Source organism: Silurus meridionalis, chromosome 8 (assembly GCF_014805685.1).
Source record: "Silurus meridionalis isolate SWU-2019-XX chromosome 8, ASM1480568v1, whole genome shotgun sequence".
NCBI classification, from domain to species: domain Eukaryota; kingdom Metazoa; phylum Chordata; class Actinopteri; order Siluriformes; family Siluridae; genus Silurus; species Silurus meridionalis.
This window is the reverse complement of record NC_060891.1, coordinates 25,724,379-25,747,845: the sequence shown is the minus strand read 5'-3', so window position 1 is coordinate 25,747,845 and position 23,467 is coordinate 25,724,379. Positions and strand designations below refer to the sequence as shown.

Below are 23,467 nucleotides of genomic sequence, written 5' to 3'. Positions count from 1 at the left end.
GTCTCCTAAAGAAGACGTTATGGATCTCTCCTGGAGAGGGGATTGACAGCCTTTTGAAATATCCAGAGTAAGCGATGTGTAATATTGGAATGAACATCGTGTAAGATTTTTTTTTTAAGTGCATATTTGGTCATATTTATTTACTCTATTTTTATGGTTTTTTTATGCTCTCTGTCATTTCTCCGCATATGGTTCAGTGTACAGTTGTACACGGCGCGCACTTCTGGTTCCGCGGTCCACACTTCCAGGTCAGCGGCCATCTTGCTGTTTTTCCCGCGTCTTTCAGTATTTAAGGAGACACAAGTCTTTAGCTCAAGGCCAGATTATCTCACCGGCTTCCAAAGTCCCTGAGGATTATTCTTGCCATCCTGCCGCTCTGCTCCAGAGTCCTGCCGAGTTTGCTGCTCCACTTCAGAGTCCTGTCAAGGGTGCCGCTCCGCTTCAGAGTCCCACCAAGGGCCCAATCCTTGCTGTCTACGTTGCTCCACTCCCGGGTTTCTCCAAGGTGTTCGCCTGGCCCCTGGGTTTTGCTGATGACATGGTCCAGACCTCGGGCGTCGCTCCTCCTCAGACCTCCGCAGAGGGCGTCGCTCCGCCTCAGACCTCCGCAGAGGGCGTCGCTCCGCCTCAGAAAGTGCTTGGGGCAGCCACCTGGAGGCTTGCTCCATGCTTCGTTCGGCCTTTGATGACCTCAAAGGCATTCTACCCAGTGGCAGTTTGCCCCAAGCCCCGCTGTGTCCTCCGGTGACACTTTACTTTCTTCGTGCCCCAGGATTATCGTGCCTCTCCAGTATTTGCTGGATTATACTGCTCCTGCTCCTGCTCCTGTTCCTGTTCCTGACCCCTGGTCTGCTCTGCCTTCCTAGTTACCTGTTTTGAACTTTTAACTGTTTATTGGTTTTTGTTTCTGCTCTGCCTATGTTGCTCTGTTTGCCGGCTCTCTAAATTTGGACTGTTTTGGATTTTGGTTTTGGTTCTTTCCTGCATTGCCCTGTTTGCCTCTGTTTTTGACCCTGGACTATTTTTGGACCTGGTTTTTGCCTTTGCCCCATTGCTCTGCTTACTCTCTATTAAAACCTGTATTCTCCATACCCTTGTGACATCCTGCATTTGGGTCCTCACTCACCCAGTCACCCAAGATTCTGTGGCAGGATCTGGCCCCTGCACCCCTGCATTTCTGACACACACTGTCGTTGTGAATAACTACAAATCCTGAAGGGTTTTCTTCTTCTGAAAAAATATGTCTTGGGCATCTTCTAAACATCTGCAATTCCTTTTTTTTCTTTTTTTTTAAATGAAACCTGTTTATACTGAATGTGATTGAAGTTGGATTATATCCAAAAATTTATTCACAAGCCAATATATACTGTTTATCCTGGTTAGAAATGTTCAATGAAAACAAAAGTATTGAGACACCTGACTTTACCACCCGCACAGTATGTGGTTCTTCTCGAAACATAGAAGTTACACGTCTTTGGATACATTAGCATGAAATTTCCATTAGAACTCAGAGACCAAAACCTGTTCCAGCATGACAATGACCCTGTGCACAAAGCCAGCTGCTTTCCATGGGGGAACCCTCCTCACCTCACCTACATCAGTACCTGACTCTACTAACAGCCTTGGGGCTGAATGGATCTCCACAAAATCTAGTGGAACATCTTCCCAGAAGAGTGGAGCTTAATGTGGGATGGGATTTTCAAAAAGAAACACCGATCTTATGGTCAGGTGTCCAGAAACTTTTCATATAAAGTGTACAGTCTCCAGGTTTGTGCTTCAGCTCTCTGTACACACAACTATACAGACATGATGATGTTCCCTACAATCAGAAGGTGACATTTCATGAGATTTCCAAACCTACTTGTGGACTTTATACTGTGTATTCAGAGCAAACTGTGAAGTTTCGTGATAAACATTTTTGACGGCTAAGTGCTGAAAAACTGACTGAAAAGGAAGCAAATAAGTGTTTTCTATATGTTCTAGTCCACATTCAGTCTTTCATGTGCTGTTATAATAATCTTAGATCTTCTGGGATTTAATGTTTCAGTAGATTTTGTGGAAGTAAGGAGGTTCCTGGGGGTGCAGTCAGCGTTCACATTTATGGTGTTCAATAGGATTTAGAGCTCTACAGCAGCAGATCTTCTACTCCAAACCATGTAAAGCATATGTTCATGATACAACAAGTTTGGGTCTTCATGCGAGGCGTCCTTTCAGTTGTGTGGCTGCTACTTTGTGGTAAAAGTTTGAGGAAGAACCACATATGAGTGAAAATCAGGGTAATCAACACATATATGTTCTATAATTATGATATCCAGTCATTTTGTTTCATTTCAGAACACGAGCTCAACACGAGCTCTTTCAGAAGAGAACTGCCTGTTGTTCTTTTTGTTCGTTGCTCTCTGGTGAGGCGTCTTCTGAAAAAAAAAAACGCTTCCATGAAACGCTGCTTTTTCCACGTGAAGAATTCGGAATGACTTTCTGTGAAACATTAGCCTGTTGAAACAGAGGGTGGAGCACCATAAAGTCCAGCTCATACCTGATAGCAGGCCCTTCAACATCTGTGTGTGCGTATGTGTGTGTGTTTGTGTGTGGGTAGAGATCTTTTTTGACCTACGCCTCAATAACCCACATGTATCAGACCCTTTGCCATAACCCTTGACATGGTGCTTCTCACTTCTCAATCCTGTGTGTATTTGTTCTGATAAAGACTAAAATGGTAAAATGAAATTACAGTTCAGTGAAATTCTTTCTTCACATATCTCAGTGATGTTAGGAAGCTGGGGTCAGCCATGATTCCAGCACCCCTGGAGCACAAACGGTTAAGGGTCCTTGAGGCTTGAACCCCCCCTGCCCTTTGGATGAGTAACCCAGAGCTTTAACACCTGAGCTCCCACCTCTCCAACCTAAGGTTTTCTCCACTTGCTTGTCCACAGACACAACACTGAAGCACAAATGTGCATATGATGCAAATGGTTTTGTAACGCTTGATCGCAGACTGACCTGTTGGCACTTGTTTACATGAACGATCGGCATTTTGCATGGCTTCAGTACAACCAGTCACGGACGAGTTGCACTTATGTCAGAAGATTCAGTTACGTTGACATGAACTTGATTTAAAACTGTATTAATCAGAGGATGTGCCCTTACACCTGAACGTTCATGTCAAGAATTTATAGAGAATCTAAAGAATTCCAGGCAAAGCATGATCCTGATGCTCCAGACGCCCGGAACAGCTAAACACGGTATTAGATTGTATACCATTGCTTCAGCCTCGGGGTCTCCAAAATAATCCTGAGCTCAGGTTACAGTCTGTTGGGAGTTGCGCAAGTTCTCCCCGTGTCTGACTGGGTTTCCTTGATGTTCTCCGATTTCCTCTCACATTCTAAAAAGAGGCATGGAGGTGGATTGACAGGTTTGTGATGCCCCCTGGGTGGAAATGAGTGTGTGAATGGGTACAGTATGTGCATCTGCAGTGGACTGGATTCCCAAATAAAATCCTTGAAGATCACGGTAAATAAATATTGTCTCAAAGAAGCTTCACAAAGTTAAAGTGAATGATGTGTGTTTATCTCTGATGAGAAGGCTGGGGCGACTGTGGCAAGGAAACACTCCCTTAGATGTTATGAGGAAGAAACCTTGAGAGGAACCAGACTCACAAAGGGAATCCATCCTCGTGTAGGTGATATCAAGAGTGTGGTTATAAATCTAAAACAATACAGATCACCAGAGTGTGAGAACCACCATGAGTATCGGAGTAATGAGTAATGATGTAAAAAGTAATGATCCTTCTACAGTCTTATAAAGTCATTTGATTTTATGGAACCAGGAGCTACTAAACAACTCATAAAACAGCTCAACATCTAAGATCATCATAGATCCAACACCAGCTTCATGTAGACATGTAGGACGTTTTGGAGACAAGGTGGGGGAGGTGAGATTGAGAGGTTTTGGACATGTGCAGAGGAGGGACATGGGGTATATCGTTAGGAGAATGCTGAGGATGGAGCTATCAGGAAGGAGGAAAAGAGGAAGATCCCGAGACATCCTGAGGTTGCGCCAGCTCAAGTCACGTCCCACCTCAAGAAGATTGTGGACCTTTAAAGTAGTAGATGCCGAACCCGCAAACATCCCGAACCATCTATAGACGTTCCATCGCCATTTGGATCCCACTTCATGTGGAGTTTGGACATTGGACCTCTTTGAGTGTTTGAAGGCTCTGGCATGGAGAAGCTGGTGTTGGATCTGTGATGATCACAAATGTTATGCTATTTTATGAGTTGCTCAGTAGCTCCTGTAGAAAGAACATCACTCATAATCTTACACTCCAGTGCTCATGTTAGTTCTCACTCTCCAGTGTTCTGTATTGTTTAAAGACTATAATCACACTCTTGATGTCACCCAAATGAGGATGGGTTCCCCTTTTGAGTCTGGTTCCTCTCAAGGTTTCTTCCTCATAACATCTAAGGGAGTTTTTCCTTGCCAAAGTCGCCATGGCTGCTCATCAGGGATAAATACACATCGTTCACCTTCACTGTTAAATTCTGTAAAGCTCCTTTGAGACAATGTCTGTTGTGAAAGCGCTATAGAAATAAACTTGACTTGACTTGAAGACCAAAAGGGAGGTTTATAGATGTGTTGAGAGAAGACATGCAGGTAGTTGGTTTAAAAGAAGCAGATGTAGAGGACAGAGTAGTATGTTCTGCCGCTTCTTCTTCTTCTTATATTCTTATTATTATAATTTGCATACTCGACACGCTATTGGTTGTTCGGAGGCGCGGCACCTGTGAGTGGGCGTGGTCTACCTGGATGTGGGTGTGGTTTCAGTAGAAACCACCTTTTGTGCTGGCGGCAGCAGGAGCTGGTGATCGGGAGAAGTCCGGCTCAGCGCTCCGGCTTTGGGACGGGATTACACGCTCCTTACACACGCTCATGGAGCCTCCGACGACTTGGAGCTCTGAGAGAGTCAGCGCCTGGCTCCGAGGTACAACTTTCTTCCCTACACACAGGGGACTGCAGGCGGAGAGAGAGAGAGAGAGAGAGAGAGGGGTGACGGCAGGCGGAGAAAAGATCAAATAGAAACCGAGTTCAATCCACGGGGATGGCGTAGAGCAGGAATGAGGAAGTGAACGAGTGTGTGATCGTGTTTTATATAGCTCGGTGTAAACACACACACACACACACACACACACACACACACACACAGAACTGACCTAGTGTCTTATAGCATTGCTTTTTCTGATTATGGAACACACACAACCAAAGTGTAAATGCTTGTCAGAAAATACCTAGTATCTTATTTCCATTCTGTTTATAAAACACACACACACACACACACACACACACACACACATATGCAAAGTCCAAATACTAGTCAGAACATACCTAGTATACCTTGTTTCCGGTCTCTGTTTATGAAACACACACACACACACACACACACACACACACACACACACAGTGTTGGGAGTTGGCTCTACGCTCACTGCGAGTATCAACTGGCCCAAACAGCTTTCAATGCATTTCATTTACAAGAATGTGACCAGACATCTACAGTCACATGTTTACTGCTACAATATTCACAAATATTCACAAATATACATCATTACTATCATTTCAATCACTGTTTTGTTTTGTTGCAACGTTTCTTTGCTGTGCACATTGAAGTGCAAAAACCTTTACAGCCTCTTTACCTTTTCTGTGGGAAAGAGATATTATTAAGATTAAGAGATTTTATACTATAAAAGAGAAATCTGTTTATGTTTATGGTTATGTTTATGTATTGAAATGTTCAGCCAGTAGCTGAGTGTACATCAGTAGTTATGTTTCGTAGGAAGCTCGAAGCTTTACATCCCTGTTCACACGCTCTACTTCATTTATTTAAATAGGCCTCACTAATGTGTATGGTGGCCCAAAACGGTCATCTTTTACCTCCTTATTTACAAGAAAAAGCACAGTTTTACTACTACAACTACTGCTTCTACTATTCCAACAACAAGACCTATTACTACTATTATTACAACTACTATTAATACTTTTACTACTGCTATTACAACTATTAATACTACAACTGCTATTATTGCTATTACTACTATTGCTATCACAAATACTGTTATAATTACAACTAGAACTACTGCTATTACAACTACTAATACTAGTATTACTACTATTTTAGCTACTGCTACTACTATTACACCTATTACTATTATTATTGTTACTATTAATACAAATACTAACTACTACTACAATTACTGCTTAAACTACTATTACTACCACAACTACAGCTCACAATCTACTACTAATACTGGTACTAATATTACTACTTTTATTACAACTACTACTAGTTCTAATACATTAACTACTACTAGTACTACTACTATTACAACAACTACTAATACTAGTATTACTATTATAGCTACTGCTCTTACTATTACAACTATTACTATTATTATTGTTACTATTAATACAAATACTAACTACTACTACAATTACTGCTTAAACTACTATTACTACCACAACTACAGCTCACAATCTACTACTAATACTCTAGTACTAATATTACTACTTTTATTACAACTACTACTAGTACTTCTACATTAACTACTACTATTACAACAACTACTAATACTAGTATTACTATTATAGCTACTGCTCTTACTATTACAACTACTACTATAATTATTGCTATTATTGCTACTATTACTACGAATACAACTACTACTATCAGAACAACTACTATTACAACAACAACAACAACAACAAAGACTTCTACTTCTCCTTTTCCAACAACTACAACTATTACTACATGAACTATTACTAGTACTACTACTATTGCAATAATTACTAATACTAGTATTACTACTACTACTATTCTTACTTTTACTATGAATACAACTACTGCTACTATTACTACTAGTATTATAGCTACTGTTACTTTTAAAACTTGTACTACTATTACTACTACTACTACAATTACTACTTAAACTACTATTTCAATTACAACAACTACTACTACTACTATCAGAACAACTACTATTACAACAACAAAGACTTCTACTTCTCCTTTTCCAACAACTGATACTAGTATAACAACATACTATTATTGCTACTATTACTATGAATACAACTACTACTACCACAATTACTACTTAACCTACTATTTCAATTACTGCAACAAAGATTTCTACGCCTCCTTCTCCAAACAACTACTACTAGTACTACTTATTACAACAACTACTAATACTAGTATTACTACTACTACTAGTACTACTACTATTACAACAACTACTACTATAATTATTGCTATTATTGCTATTATTGCTATTATTGCTACTATTACTACTAGTATTATAGCTACTGCTAATACTATTACAACTACGACTTTTATTATTACTATTACTACAAATACAACTACTGCTACTACTACTACTAGTATTATAGCTACTGTTACTACTAAAACATGTACTACAATTACTACTTAAACTACTATTTCAATTACTACAACTACTACTACTATCAGAACAACTACTATTACAACAACAAAGACTTCTACTTCTCCTTTTCCAACAACTGATACTAGTATAACAACATACTATTATTGCTACTATTACTATGAATACAACTACTACTACCACAATTACTACTTAACCTACTATTTCAATTACTGCAACAAAGATTTCTACGCCTCCTTCTCCAAACAACTACTACTAGTACTACTTATTACAACAACTACTAATATTAGTATTACTATTATAGCTACTGTTACTAAAAATTATAATAGTATTAGCAGTAGCTATATTAGTATTACTACTACTACTAGTATTATAGCTACTGCTAATACTATTACAACTACGACTTTTATTATTACTATTACTACAAATACAACTACTGCTACTACTACTACTAGTATTATAGCTACTGTTACTACTAAAACATGTACTACAATTACTACTTAAACTACTATTTCAATTACTACAACTACTACTACTATCAGAACAACTACTATTACAACAACAAAGACTTCTACTTCTCCTTTTCCAACAACTGATACTAGTATAACAACATACTATTATTGCTACTATTACTATGAATACAACTACTACTACCACAATTACTACTTAACCTACTATTTCAATTACTGCAACAAAGATTTCTACGCCTCCTTCTCCAAACAACTACTACTAGTACTACTTCTATTACAACAACTACTAATATTAGTATTACTATTATAGCTACTGTAATAAGTCGAGTTGTATTAGTATTAGCAGTAGCTATATTAGTATTACTATTATAGCTACTGCTAATACTATTACAACTACGACTTTTATTATTACTATTACTACAAATACAACTACTGCTACTACTACTACTAGTATTATAGCTACTGTTACTACTAAAACATGTACTACAATTACTACTTAAACTACTATTTCAATTACTACAACTACTACTGCTATCAGAACAACTACGATTATAACAACTTCTACTAGTACTACTTCAACTACTACTATCAGAAAAACTACTACAGATATAATTACTATAACTACTTTTACTACTACGAGTATTACAACTACAACTACTACTATCAGAACAACTACTATTACAACAACAACAACAAAGACTAGTACTACTACTTCTTCTTCCTCCAACAACTACTACAACTATTACTACATTAACTACTACTAGTACTACTACTATTACCACAACTACTAATACTAGTATTACTACTATTATAGATACTGCTACTACTATTACAACAATTACTATTATGATTGTTGTTACTATTGCAACTATTACAACTATTACTACTACTACTACATTTACTACTTAAACTACTATTTCAATTACTACAACAAAGACTTCTACTTCTCCTTCTCCAAACAACTTCTACTAGTACTACTTCGACTACTACTATTAGAAAAACTACTACCAATATTATTACTATAACTACTTTTACTACTACGAGTATTACAACTACAACTACTACTATCACTACCAGTACAACTACTATAACTACAAATACTATTACTGTTACAACAACTATACTGGTTTTACTACTACTACAACAACAACAACAGCAACAACAACAACAGCAACTACTACTTCAGAAGAAGGCAAGAGAATGGAAGCTCTAATATATATATATATATATATATATATATATATATATATATATATATATATATATATATATATTATTTAGGTGTAAATATTTATTTAGGTGAGAAAGAGAAAGCTTTCAGGGAGAGATGTTATAGTAAAATAATCCCAAGGATCAGTTTTAATTTATTTAATCCCAGAGGAACAAGTTTGGCTTTCCTAGTTTAAGTGAATGGAAAAAAAAACAAGTAAAAATATAAACAAATTGTTTCTAAAATGGTAATACTTTATAGTAAGAGTACCCGATTTATCATATATTAATGTGTAAATCATTAGACATAAGTTTGTGGACATAATGTTTTCTGAACACCCCATTTCACTATAGTAACCTTCATTCAGGTACACTAGTCAGGTAGTGATGTAGGTGAGGTGAGGAGGCCTGGGGTGCAGTCAGCGTTCACATTCATTAGTGTTCAATAGGGTTGAGTTCAGAGATCTATAGCAGGAGATCTTACACTCCAACCCATGTAAAGCACATCTTCATGGAGCTTCATGGAACACTCGATAGAAATCCAAAAAAACTTACTTGCATGTGTGGAGTGAAGTTTGGCGATAATTTTACTATAACAGCACACAGTGGTTGAGTCAAATCAGCGTGTTCAGATTTTTGAACTTCTTCTAGCAGTACACTGGTGTTCATTTCCACTACTGGAATGGATATTAGCTTTCTGTACGCTTTTAATCTGTGGCAGGCCATCAGGGTCAGCAAGGCTTTTTTTTTGCTGGCCTAAACACTGTTAGAATCACTGACTTGCATTTTCATTTTTTTTCCCATGAATACAGTGGGGCAAAAAAGTATTTATTCAGCCACCAATTGTGCAAGTTCTCCCACTTAAAAAGATCATAGGTACACTTCAACTATGAGAGACAAAATGGAAAAAAAAAAATCCTGAAAATCTCATTGTTTGATTTTGAAAGAATTTTTGGTGGAAAATAAGTATATGGTCAATAAGAAAAGTTCATCTCAATACTTTGTTATATACCCTTTGTTGGCAATGACAGAGATCAAACGTTTTCTGTAAGTCTCCACAAGGTTTTTACACACTGTTGCTGGTAGTTTGGTCCATTCCTCCATGCAGATATCCTCTAGAGCAGTGATGTTTTGGGGCTGTCGCTGGGCAACACGGATTTTCAACTCCCTCCAAAGATTTTCTATGGGGTTGAGATCTGGAGACTGGCTAGGCCACTCCAGGAGCCTTGAAATGCTTCTTAGGAAGCCACTCCTTCGTTGCCTGGGTGGTGTGTTTGGGATCATTGTCATGCTGCCAGCCACGACTCATCTTCAATACCCTTGCTGATGGAAGGAGGTTTTCACTCAAAATCTCACGATACATAGCCCCATTCATTTTTTCCTTTACACGTCTTGGTCCCTTTGCAGAAAAACAGCCCCAAAGCATGATGTTTCCACCCCCATGCTTCACAGTAGGTATGGTGTTCTTTGGATGCAACTCAGCATTCTTTCTCCTCCAAACACAAGTTGAGTTTTTACCAAGAAGTTCTATTTTGGTTTCATCTGACCAAATGACATTCTCACAATCCTCTTCTGGATCATCCAAATACTCTATAGCAAACTTCAGATGGGCCTGGACATGTACTGGATTAAGCAGGGGGACACGTCTGACACTGCAGGATTTGAGTCCCTGGCGGCGTAGTGTGTTACTGATGGTAGCCTTTGGTACTTTGGTCCCAGCTCTCTGCAGGTCATTCACTAGGTCCCCCCGTGTGGTTCTGGGATTTTTGCTCACTGTTCTTGTGATCATTTTGACCCCACGGGGTGAGATCTACCGTGGAGCCCCAGATCGAGGGAGATTATCAGTGGTCTTGTATGTCTTCCATTTTCTAATAATTGCTCCCACAGTTGATTTCTTCACACCAAGCTGCTTACCTATTGCAGATTCAGTCTTCCCAGCCTGGTGCAGGTCTACAATTTTGTTTCTGGTGTCCTTTGACAGCTCTTTGGTCTTGGCCATAGTGGAGTTTGGAGTCCGACAGTTTGATGTTGTGGACAGGTGTCTTTTATACTGATAACAAGTTCAAACAGGTGCCATTAATACAGGTAACAAGTGGAGGACAGAGGAGTCTCTTAAAGAAGAAGTTACAGGTCTGTGAGAGACAGAAATCTTGCTTTTTTTGTAGTTGACCAAATACTTATTTTCCTCCATAATTTGCAAATAAATTCTTTAAAAATCAGACAATGTGATTTTCTGGAATTTTCCTTTTTCATTTTGTCTCATAGTTGAAGTGTACCTATGATGAAAATTACAGACCTCTCTCATCTTTTTAAGTGGGAGAACTTGCACAATTGGTGGCTGACTAAATACTTTTTTGCCCCACTGTATGTAATAAATTAATACCAATAGTCTATTCTCTTCTTTCATAGAGTTTATATCCAATCATATTTTAGCCTTCACATCACGTGCCTGTAGTGTAAAATCCATGAAGATGCTGAATTCTGTTATTTCTGGAAGCTGTTATTTGTTCAGTCAGGACACTGTTGGGCTTCTGTATGTAGAGTATCATGACTCATTGGTCATTTCAGAAATTGTTTCGTCGCGGATCATTTTTGTGTGCGCTGTGTGCAGGTCTGGACGCGTCTCTGCAGCAGTACTCATTAGAACAATGGCAACTCAGTGGGATGGATCTGCTCCAGTTATCTTCACAGCAACTCGAAAAGCTCGGCGTACACAAGATCGGACACCAGGAACTCATTCTGGACGCGGTGGAGAAACTATGCACTCTGGTACCTCATATTACTTCTGACATGTCCTGGGTGTGTGTGTGTGTGTGTGTGTGTGTGTGTGTGTGTGTGTGTGTGTGTTGGGGGGGGGTAATTATTAATCTGACAAACAAGGGAGAACATCTTGAGGGAACAATGGGGATAGATCACAGGTAGACAAAGCAAGTAATGGGCAGTCATTTTTTTTGACAAGGCCCCAAACATTTTAAGAGGTGTGTGAGTGCAAAGTCTGACTCAAAGACGAAGGTCTTTGCGCTGAATGTTTCTGTGTTTTGAAATTTACTGTGTAAACTGAACATAATATCCGTGTGTGTTTAACATCACGGTACACAAAACTCAGTTTGTTATGTACGTCGGTTTTTAAGTCACGGGTCGGTACAGTTTTGGAACAGTTAGGGGCAAGAAATGCAAAGCATAAAATTGGTGGGTTTTTTTAACGTTGTTTTTTATTATCAACAATTGTGAACATAAACAGTTTACTTTATTTTTGTATTTTTTTACAATTTTAAATAAAATGCCTCCTTGGTTCAAATAAACAATAAAATATATACAAATAAAATAAATTATATATATAATAAATCTTTTACATTTGTTAGACCCCATTTAGGTAATAATAATAATAATAATAATAATAATAATAATTAAATAAAATAATAACAGATGTGTATATATATATCTTTTCCAAAGTTATATTCTATTGAACTGTTTTATTTTTTTCAGCATACTTTAACAAATGTCTGAATTTCGGAAACACACAAGATAGTTATTTATACATTTCTTTGATTTATTCATAAACCAATTTATTCCTTCCATTCTTCGTTTATTCATTTAACTCACTTGATATGTGGAACTGTCAGGACGTTCTCCTTTTAAGAGAAATTCTTGAAGCTGTACATAAGGTGAATCCATAACATAAGGCGAATCTATGTAAAAACTTTGGTGACTGCAGGAAAATCAAAGTTTGAGTTTACTGAGGATCGAAGTCTCGTACCGAAACCTTTTGGTACGAATATGTGTACCGTTACACACCTAGTGTTAAGACATAATCAGACACAATACAGCACAGGTCAGTAAGAACAATAGCAAATTGTTCTGCAAATGGCATATTCTAATAAGTAAAAGTGTGTGTTTTTCTGTAGACATATGGTCTGGGCGGAGAGAGTGTATGCACTGTCGCGGAGAAGCTGCATGCTGTGGCTCACTCGCTGCAGATGGGTATTCAGGGTCGATGGCGAGCCAACACGTATGACGGCCACAGGACCACCAAAGTGCCCAATCAGGAACTGCAGCTGGTGCTGGACCTCATCGTCACAGCCAAGGCCCTGTATTCTCTGCTCAACAGGTAGAACACACACACAAACATGAAGAGCGACATCAAGAGTGATACTGCTCACTTTCTGACCAGATTCAGATTCGAGTATATATCCTCGCTAATGGTGTAATATCTTTCAACATGCTGAAACTGAATTTATGCCACACTGCATGAACCAAAGTATCGACTTTTCCCACCATACGAGGTGGCATCAGTTTCCAGATTTGCTCTCTTTTAAAAATTATAAAAAGAAAGTATTTTATTTATCTATGTTTACACACCATCACCTTTAAAATAGTCACTATTTAAAATAGTCAATATTCGGTAGGGATGAGATCAGAGCTCTATAGCAGGCCAATCAAGATCTTCCTCTCCAAAGCATGTAAACCAGATTTTCAAGGAGCTCACGTTGTGCACAGGGGCATCACCATAGTGGAACAGGTTTGGGTTTCCAAGTTCAAGTGAAAGCAAAATGTTATTATAGCACCTTTTAAAGACGTCCTGTACAATTGATTGCCTCCAGCTTTGTGGTAACAGTTTGGAAAAGAACCACATCTAGCAAGAAAGGTCAGGTGACCCAATACTTTTGGAAATATAGTGTATAAATTAGCTGACAGTCTTACAGTTTGTAAGTTAGTTGAGTAGATTGTCCTGGTTCTGTTTTCAGCCCTCGTCATATCTCCCTGGACAAATCCCAGATGCACGCTTTCTGCATTAGCTAACGCTTAACGGGAAAAGGCTTGAGTCAGGAGGAATGTAGCATTTCTGGATCTGACTGTGGGTAAAATGTGCGCCAGATCATTATGAATCTACACTACATTTACACTTGAGGCATTTATCTATCAGTGAATAAATCTATACTGGTACGCCAGATTTCAACCTTAAGATAAATCCGACTACAACTCGGTTGTGAGGTTTTTTTAAACTAAGCAAACTTGGAAAGTGTTAGTGTAAGAGTTTCAGTGTTTTATTTAAGAGAAAGGTCTTCACCTGTCGCTTGAAGATAGCCAGGGACTTCTAGGGGAAGTTTATTCCACCCCCTCGGTGCCAGAAGAGAGAGGAAAGCCTTGAAGTATACTTACCTCTCATCCTGGGAGAAGGTGGTACCAGTCGAGCGGTGCTGGAGGATCTCAGACAGCATGATACAGTGCGAGGAGTGATGAGGTCGCCGAGATAGGAAGGTGCTGGGCCATTTTTAGGCTTGTAGGCAAGTGTTTTAAATCTGGTGCATGCAGCTAAAGGAAGCTGGTGAAGGAACCAGCAGTGGGGTGTTGTGGGAGAACTTGGGCCGGTATAAATGGTATAAATTTGAGCAGAAAGCAAATACCAGCCATAGAGAGTGGTTTAAAAGAGGAAAAAAGTAACCTCCTCAGCAGACTCGTGTCCAAATACCCGTTGACTTTATCCACATTCATGAGCGATTGTGTTCCTATTCGATTCATATGCAATCATCATTGTCACTCGTTCTCTTCATTCAGCCTTGAATGACGTCAGTTATATGCTTTTTCAGGGAAAGTTGACATGGGCGTGTAGAATCGTGTTCGTCCGCCATCTTTGCTTATTGTGTTTCAGAGAAACTGACCATGATTAATTTTTTTCAGATTGTTGCTCACATGGCCTCATGTGGGAATTGCTCAGGTTGATGTAATGAAGCTTTTCAGAAATCAGTGAAATAAATCGAAAACTGGTGTTTGCACACACTGTTACAGAAACACGGTCAATAGCGAGTCAAAAGCTCTTCTTCAGAGTCTGTTTCCGACATGATTGGAACCCAATGTAGTGTCCTGATGTAAATCGCCCACCTCAGTGTTTGAATTCTAGTGCGATCTGAGATGCTTTTCTCCTCACCACGGATATAAAGAGTGGATGTTTTGCGCTACTGTAGCGTTCCTGTCAGGCCGTTTGTTTGCATTTCTTGTCAACAAGGAGTTTCTGTCCTCAGAACTGCCTGTCACTAGATGTGCTCTTTGCATCCTGTATCATTCTGTGTAGACCAATCACATAATGGGCTGAAATCTAAAGCACTACAGTTTTAGTTGAGGACCAAAGAGTTTAAAGATTGAACATTTTTGGCTATAGTTTTAGTAAACATTTCCTGCAGTGAGCATTTTAGTTCTCGGATGATTCTATGTTTTTCCAGAAGGGTATATATAGCATACTTAGCTCCATGTTTGGTGTAAAACGCCGACGTATATCGTACTCCTTTACCACCGACACTGCCTCATAACACAGAATACACACCGCTTAGTCTGCCTAAAACACGAACATACCGAATATTCGCTTTCCCATCTTTCATTAAATTGTCTCCCTTCAGAAGATTGTTGATATTTCAATTTTCCGCTGTAAAAATTTGAATTAGAAACACTGCCCTCTAGGGATGGGACGTGACTTCGCAGGTCACAAAATCGAATTGCATCGTCAGATATGTAGTCTATATGTAGTTCTCAGTGTGCTCTTTAAATGAACCTTATTTGAGACAATCATACGCATTTGAAAATCTCGTGGGCCAAATAAAAAGGCGAGGCAGGTTGGATTCGGCTGACAGGCCTTGAGTTTGACACCTGTGGTGTAGAGAATATGTGAATAACAACATGAAAAGATTCTATACAACAAATTCTCCCATTTAAAGTTATGAAGATTTACTTTGATCAAACAAATATATACATTTCCAGACTTTAATTACTCATTGAAAAATCCCCCCTTTACACACTTATTTCTTTCCAATCCTGTTCATCCCAGAGAAGTGCAATAGGATTTAGGTGCAGTGACTGGAAAGGTAATTCCATGATCGATATCACTCCAGAAGACTGTTTGTTCTCTAAATAACGCTCGGACGTACACTTTGTATGCTTCGTCTACGATGTTCAAGTAGGGAATGGTTGCCATGTTGGTTTCTTTCATTTTCCGGAATAAGCCTCCAAACCTCCAAACTTCTTTTGACCTTTTACAGAGATTATTGCAAAGAAATAAAAAGGAACTGTCAAAAACCTTGAGACCTGGTGGTTCCAAACTTTTTCCATATGTCCTTTATAATTTTATGTACACTGTCATGTCATAGGCTGCTCGGAGAACTCACAGAGTAAGATTCTCATTGTACGGTGATCCGTATGTCAGTAAACTCTCGAATCTTGTTCTGTGTCTGAACTGCTCATACCAGCCGGAGGAGTATAAAGAAATCTTTGACCAATATCGGTGAACATAGAATACAGATTAACATGGCAGAGGTAGAGCTGTGTTTTCCCAGAGTCAGATCAGAAAAAGAAAATCTGTTTACATATAATTGTATATATTCAGTATTATTATGTACATTATGCGCATGTTTTCACAGTATAAACAGCACCCACAGATTTTTTTAATGTAAAAATGATCAAACATAAAATATATAATATATTGTTTTTCGAGGCGTTAGAATGTCAATTTTCCTTGAACTACTAGACTCAAACCTGTTCCAGCATGACAGTGTCCCTGTGCACAAATCCAGCTCTAGGAAGATACATGGGTTGGAGTGGAGGGTCTCCTGCTATAAAGCTTTAAACACTGATAAATATTATGAATTGACTGTACCCCAGGAACCTCCTCATCTCACCTACAGCAGTACCTGACTTCACTAACATACTTGTGGCTGAATAAATCTTATAGAATTCTGGCACATCTTCCTAGAAGAGTGGAGCTTATTAAACGTGTATATGGGGACTAAATGTGGAATGGGATGTTCAATAAGAAGCACATATTAATCCTATGGTCAGGTGTCCACAAACTTTTGCCTGTGTAGTGTATTATTTATGTGTAATACTTTTTGCAGTTAATACCAATTGTTTGTTCTTTTCTGAGTCTCATTTTTAATCTTTGTAAATCGAACTTTCTGTAACCACGTGTGTGTGTGTGTGTGTGTGTGTGTGTGTGTGTGTTTACAGGTGCCATTACACAGAGCTGACAGGATATTCAGGCTTTAGGAACATCCTTGACCTGTGTAAAGATCTGGACTCCACCGTGCAGAAGGTCAGTGTTGGATGTTATCTGGTCACCTTCTGTTATCACACACACACACATACACACACACACACACACACACACACACACACACACACACACACAGTGAAAAAAGAAAGAGTGTGAAGGAGACGGAGGAAGATCAGGAGGATGAGACAATTGATCATTTTAGGGGTAGTTGAGATGAAAAAGGGGTGTGGTCAATGGAGTGTGGGCGGGGTCAAGGGACAATAGACTAATATGTAGGAAGCAACTCTTACTGAGTTGTAAAAGGAGTAAAACACATGGAAGGGTGTGAGTTGGTTTTATACACAATTTGCACGCCTGTACTGTTTTTGCTTTTTAACACACGCGCACGCACACGCGCACACACGGACTGCTTATTACAGTCTTACCGCTCTAAACCTCTATACACATGCAAATACACAGTCACACACGCTAAAACCTGTTCTGCTTATCTCCCTGATCAGCCTCAGCCCTGAGAGCAGGTCCGTGTCGCAGCGTTGTGCTCATGCCTCGAGATCTGCTCTCGTCAGCGCTGGGTTTTTTTTGTTTTTTTTTGGGAACCTTGTTCATGGGAAAGATCTTTCGTCGATAATCCCGCGAGACTCCCGAAATATTTCTGCGCACGTGCACCGAAAACAAACACGCTGTCGAGTTTACGCAGGAATAATGGAAGGAAGGAGTGGAAATGAGTGTGTGCACATGTGCGTGTGCGCTTGTGTATGTGTGTATGTGTGTGTGAAATACTGAACAATTTCAGGGTGTTGTTTAAATGTGTAGGTAATCAGTGAGTCAGTAAATGCCTCGCGCTCTTTTGCGCCCTCAACGTGTTGTGTCTATTCGAACGGACTGAACTCTGATTGCAGCCCATTGTTTCGTCCACTTCCTGTTTCTACAGAACTCACACTTCAAACTCCAGTTTAAAGTCAGTCAGGGAGAGCAACACAGCTGTCATGGAGTTATTACACACACACACCTGGCTGCTGCTCCACATGCATGTGTGTGTAAGTGTGGGCATGCATGTGGTGTACTTTAATGCTGTTATTCCTTTAATGATAAATAGGGCTGTCAAAATATATAAGAGGCGAAATAAAAACCTTCAACGCAACACACATTTATTCACGACATCCTTCCTTTACTCAGACACACACAAAAAAAGAAACTCCACCGGAAATATTATTTTTATCCGCTAAATATTTGTTTTTACCGATGCGCCAAGTCTCAGCACCAAAAAATCCGCCGTGATGCGCACATCCGGCAATTAAAACCGTCCAGGCGGAAACATTCTGCAGCAAAGGTTCCGTTTGGTATCCTGATGATCAGTGTTGGGGGTAACGCGTTACAAGTAACGTGCGTTACGTAATCATATTACTTTTATTGGAGTAACGAATAAAGTAGCGCGTTACTTTATACATTTACACATTAATATGAGTTACTTTTTAAAAAGTAATGCGAGTTACTTTTCAGTGAAATTATTTTGCATAAAAAAATAAATACCGAATTAAAATGAACGTAGTCACGTAGAATCGCGCACTCAGACGTGCGAGCCGCGGGAACAGAAGCTGGTCAGAAGCGGAGATGGCAAACCAGAGAATTACATTACTGTGATGGAAGTGTTCTTATTATTTTGAAATAGTCGAGGAAAAGGAGAAAGGTATAATGGTTAAGTGTAGATTATGTGTTGATGAAAAGCTCTTGTCAACTGCAAAAAATACCACTTCAAAAAAAAAAAAAAAACATCTGCATGCAAAGCACAGCACCTCTGGAGATGCAGACAGAAATATAGAAAACTTCTGCCGACATCTGCAGATCTATGGACTGCTCAGAATAAAAGTTTTCCGTGGGAGACACATGTACGATGCCATCGCAGCGGAGAGAGAGAGAGAGAGAGAGAGAGAGAGAGAGAGAGAGAGAGAGAGAGAGAGCAAATTCACAGCTCATTTGCTCTTTGTGGGAAGATAAACTGCCACGGTCACTGATAATAGGGTGAACTTTGGAAAAGCGTTCAGAATGTTTCAAGCTGATGGCAATTATCTATACTACACCTGTTACACCTGTAAGGCCTGAAAGAGATACAAGTAACGCAAAAGTAGTATAACGCATTACTTTCCATAAAAAGTAACTAAGTAACGTAATAAGTTACTTTTTTGGGGAGTTACTCAATATTGTAATGCATTACTTTTAAAAGTAACGTTGCCCAACACTGCAGATGATTAACGTAAATTTAAAACACTAAAATTACTTTCAAACATTTACAAGGATATTTTCTCTTCATGCGCCATGTTGATTAATAATTACCATTTATAATATGTTAATAATAATAAACATACATTTGCATAAAGCATCCATATTTTTTCCATGTTCATTAGATTATTAAAAATGTGAAAAAGTATTCATTTGAGATACATTTACAACAGATAAAAATGCGATTATTCGCGGGTTAACTCACGACAATCATGCGATTAATCACAATTCAATATTTTAATTGATAGCCATAATATATATATATATATATATATATATATATATATATATATATATATATATATATATATATATATATTTATCTGTTCTAAATTTACCTCAAATTAATACTTTTCAAGTTTTTAATACTCTAATCAACATGACCATGGACAAATATGGATGCTTTATGCAAATTGATGTTTTAAATTGTATATATGTATGTATATATATATATATATATATATATATATATATATATATATATATATTAGAGATGGTAAGATTCACCGATACACAGTGGTGCATTGGATACAAGTTGGCATTTGTGACCAATATTTTATAAGTAGATCGATTTCTCCTCACTAAACAGTTTCTCGAGCGCGTTCTCTCGCCACCGTTGCTGCTACGTGAATACGGCGTATCGAAACACTACGGAGGCCGAGGCGTGTCCTGACAGTCACATAGAATACAGATTAACATGGCAGAGGTAGAGCTGTGACTTCCTGCAGACACAACAGGAAAAGAACGTCTGGGTTTATTTACATTTTTTTGCCCCACAAAGGCGTGTTTGTGAAAGGGGTCATACGTTAGAAGTCAGAAGACACTTCAGTAAGTTGACGTTTTGCCGTCTGTGTGAACCACAGAAATAAAAGTGAAGTTTCTGCACCATGTTGAACTGCATTGCGTCGTATTTTTGTCCATTGCATCGTGTTGCATTGAATCGCATTGTGTTCAATCGGAAAGGTCGGCTACAACAGTTCAAAACAGTTGCTAAGCTACTTTTTGCTTGTCTTGCTTTTCCTGTAGAATTTGCACAAAACCACACGAATTGTCTTCATTTCAAATCGCCAGGAAAACCGTAACCCTCAGAAAAAATGCAGAGAAAACCCAGGGTCATTTTCTGAGGTAAATATCGGTGCTTCTGTTAGAGACGATGTATGTGGGAGATGCGGCTGTGGCTACAGTGAAAGGAGACATGTTAAATTGTGTTCATTGCGTTTCTTGCTTTAGTGATGCCTTAAATTCTCGCTGTATCAGATTCCTGTCTGTGATGCAGCGCTGTGTTTTACTACGTCGAGTTTGCATGTTGCACGTACTCTAGAAACAGAAGCATGTGAAGTAGAGCGTGACATATCTACATGTTTTTTTATCCAGAACCTACTGTTATTGCCTAAGGTGTCACTTTGATGAAAAATAATACATTTAAATTACCCACTTTGTTGCATATAAACAAATGGGGTTGATTTATGCAAGTGTTTTTCCAAAACAATAAAAAACCAGGTGTGTCCACAATTTTTAGTCTCTCTCTCTCTGCTTTTTTTTGATTGTTTGAGCCATAAATCCTTTTCCCACACTCTTTAAAACACACACAAAAACATTAGCGAGAATATTGCGAGATGAATTTTGTGTAAATTCATAGAAATATCACATTTATAGTAAATACTGTGGTACAGTACAGTACTGTAGTGCAGCCTATGCATAGTTTCTCTGCTTGTTCATTGGTGGAAGTGTCCAATGACTTTAAAAAGGGGCGGAGTTAAAGATGCATGTCACCGCATTCTTATTTTCATTGGCTAAACTGGTCTAAACTGCGCCCCTTTTTTTGGACGTCAGAGGAAACGACAACCAATAAATAAGCGGAAACCTACAGTTTCTTGTAACGCTACTCATTTCTTATGGTACATACATTCCCAAAATAAGGAAGTGTGATGTTTCTTTTAGTTTGGATTGTACATCAGTTTTTTATGTTGGCATTCTTTCAATTTTTTACCGATCTTATCAGTTTTGTTTCTTACTGTATTTATTTTTACATACTTCTTTTGGGTTTAAATCAAACATCAATATGTACAGTATAATTGTTTTTCATTGTAAAAGACACAAAATATAGGTGCAAAAATAGTATGTACAGTACACATCTTCTTCCAGAACAAGCCAGTCTCATCCATGTTAACGACTTCTAGCAGATACCCGTTTTCTACTAATGTCTTGAACATCTCGGGGTACTTCTTGGCTGCTTCCACGTCCGCTGATGCTGCTCTCCCTTGCAGCAATACACTCTTGAGCTGGAAATCTATCAAACCAGCTCCTGCTTGCTTGAAACGCAACAGTGTTCTTCTGGTGCATCTTCTGGTGCCTTCGATGTTCCTGGTTGGGAGTTGTCCTCGCCGTGTCTTTGCCACGTGCTTCTCAGGGGAATTGTTCATAAAGTTACCTGGCCTTCTCCCTGATCATGTTGCTGTCCAACGGAATGCTCTTCTTCCTGGAATCATTAATCCAAATGGCCGGTGCCGATTTCAGCCTCACGATACACTTGTTGCGTGCAGTCGCCGTTGGTTTTGCAATTTGGATGTAACTGACCGCTCCGGTTCTCCACGCTTTCATTAACAACACGATGTGTTCTTTGTCTCGGTTAAATATATGATACACTGTACACTATTTTGGGTATACTTTTACTTCAATTTATAATTAAGAAATATATTTTAATTAATAAATGACCTTATTTCAACATCAAATATCATATATATATAGTGTACACTGGCACAAATTAAATTGATTAAATAAAATTAATTTTCTCCATTTATTTCATTTTATTTAAACAATTTAATTTGTGCCAATTCAATCAATTTTATCAATATAATTAAAAGTAATATAGAATATATAAGAATAATATAGAATATAGATATACTGAAATGTTGCTGAAATGTGAGCGGTGTGTAACTATATAAAAATATTATATTATAAAAAAAACTAGTACTACAGTAGTTATCATAGTTAAGCGTATATTTTATACACATACTAATAATTGTCATCTATCCAGACTTGGGATCACGCTGTCCACCAGTGCAATGCGAGACGGCGCAGTTGCTCTTACACGACAGGAAGTTACCAGCAATTCCCTTTTTTATTGAAGAACAACAGATTCCTTTTTTTTTTTTACCTGACAGTAGTTAAATGTTTATTTCATTCCTGTTCTCACCTACACTATAGCAGCTATAAACGTCCATTCCCTCACCAGGCAATCATATGCGACTTATCAAGTTACTGAGAAATGAGTAAGTGTAAACTCTCTCTCAAAACACCGAAATGCCGACGCTGCTAGTTTTTTATGGCTTGTAAATAAACATCTCACACCTCTTTATGGTTTTTGTGTACAGAAGGTCCCTAGGTGTCATCTTTTACTATTGACAATGATCATTACTTACAATTAGTATAAATGATTACTATAATTTATAGCATTTATTTATATAAGGACTTCATTTATTATTAACCAGAACTACTACAAGGGTTTCTGTTGGACAAAAGGAATTCACACCTTCTGGCCAATTAGAATTGAGTATTCAGCAACACTGTCGCATCATTTATAATAATTAGTGTTTGTGATCATATAATGGGGAAAACGGCATCAGTTTGTATAAAAGTTTGTATCTGCAGAATGTTGTGTTGTGTTTATCAAGGAGTTTATCACAGAGAAGAAGCTGCAGCTCTCCAAAATTCTCCATCACCACCCCATTACTACCCTCCTTCCACTCACCTCACTTCTACCTCTATCTCACGCCATGCTGCTTTTTGGACTTCCCATTCCACATTTAGATACCATTCCCTTTTTTTCTGGGAAGATGTTCCACTAGATTTTGTGGAGATTCGTTCAGCCACAAGGGTGTTAGGAAAGTCAGGTAGTGATGTTGGTGAGGTGAGAAAGCCAGGGGTTTGTTTTAATTTACTGCAAAGGTGCTTGATAGGGTTTATAGTTCTATAATAGGAGATCTTCCACTACAACCCATGTAAAGCAGATCTTCATTTCAGCT

At 38.5% G+C, this 23,467-nt stretch overlaps 1 protein-coding gene across 1 annotated transcript in view; it reads left to right on the top strand.

Moving 5' to 3' along the window:
* The first annotated feature begins 4,825 nt into the window (after positions 1–4,825).
* Positions 4,826–23,467, top strand: part of cnksr1 (connector enhancer of kinase suppressor of Ras 1) — a 47,079-nt gene continuing 28,437 nt past the window's right edge. The window contains exons 1-4 of the mRNA XM_046855059.1: positions 4,826–4,981; positions 11,739–11,896; positions 13,033–13,235; positions 17,120–17,204. Coding sequence (XP_046711015.1) covers positions 4,930–4,981; positions 11,739–11,896; positions 13,033–13,235; positions 17,120–17,204 — 498 coding nt within the window. The 5' untranslated portion in view covers positions 4,826–4,929. The remainder of the gene's footprint in view (positions 4,982–11,738; positions 11,897–13,032; positions 13,236–17,119; positions 17,205–23,467) is intronic.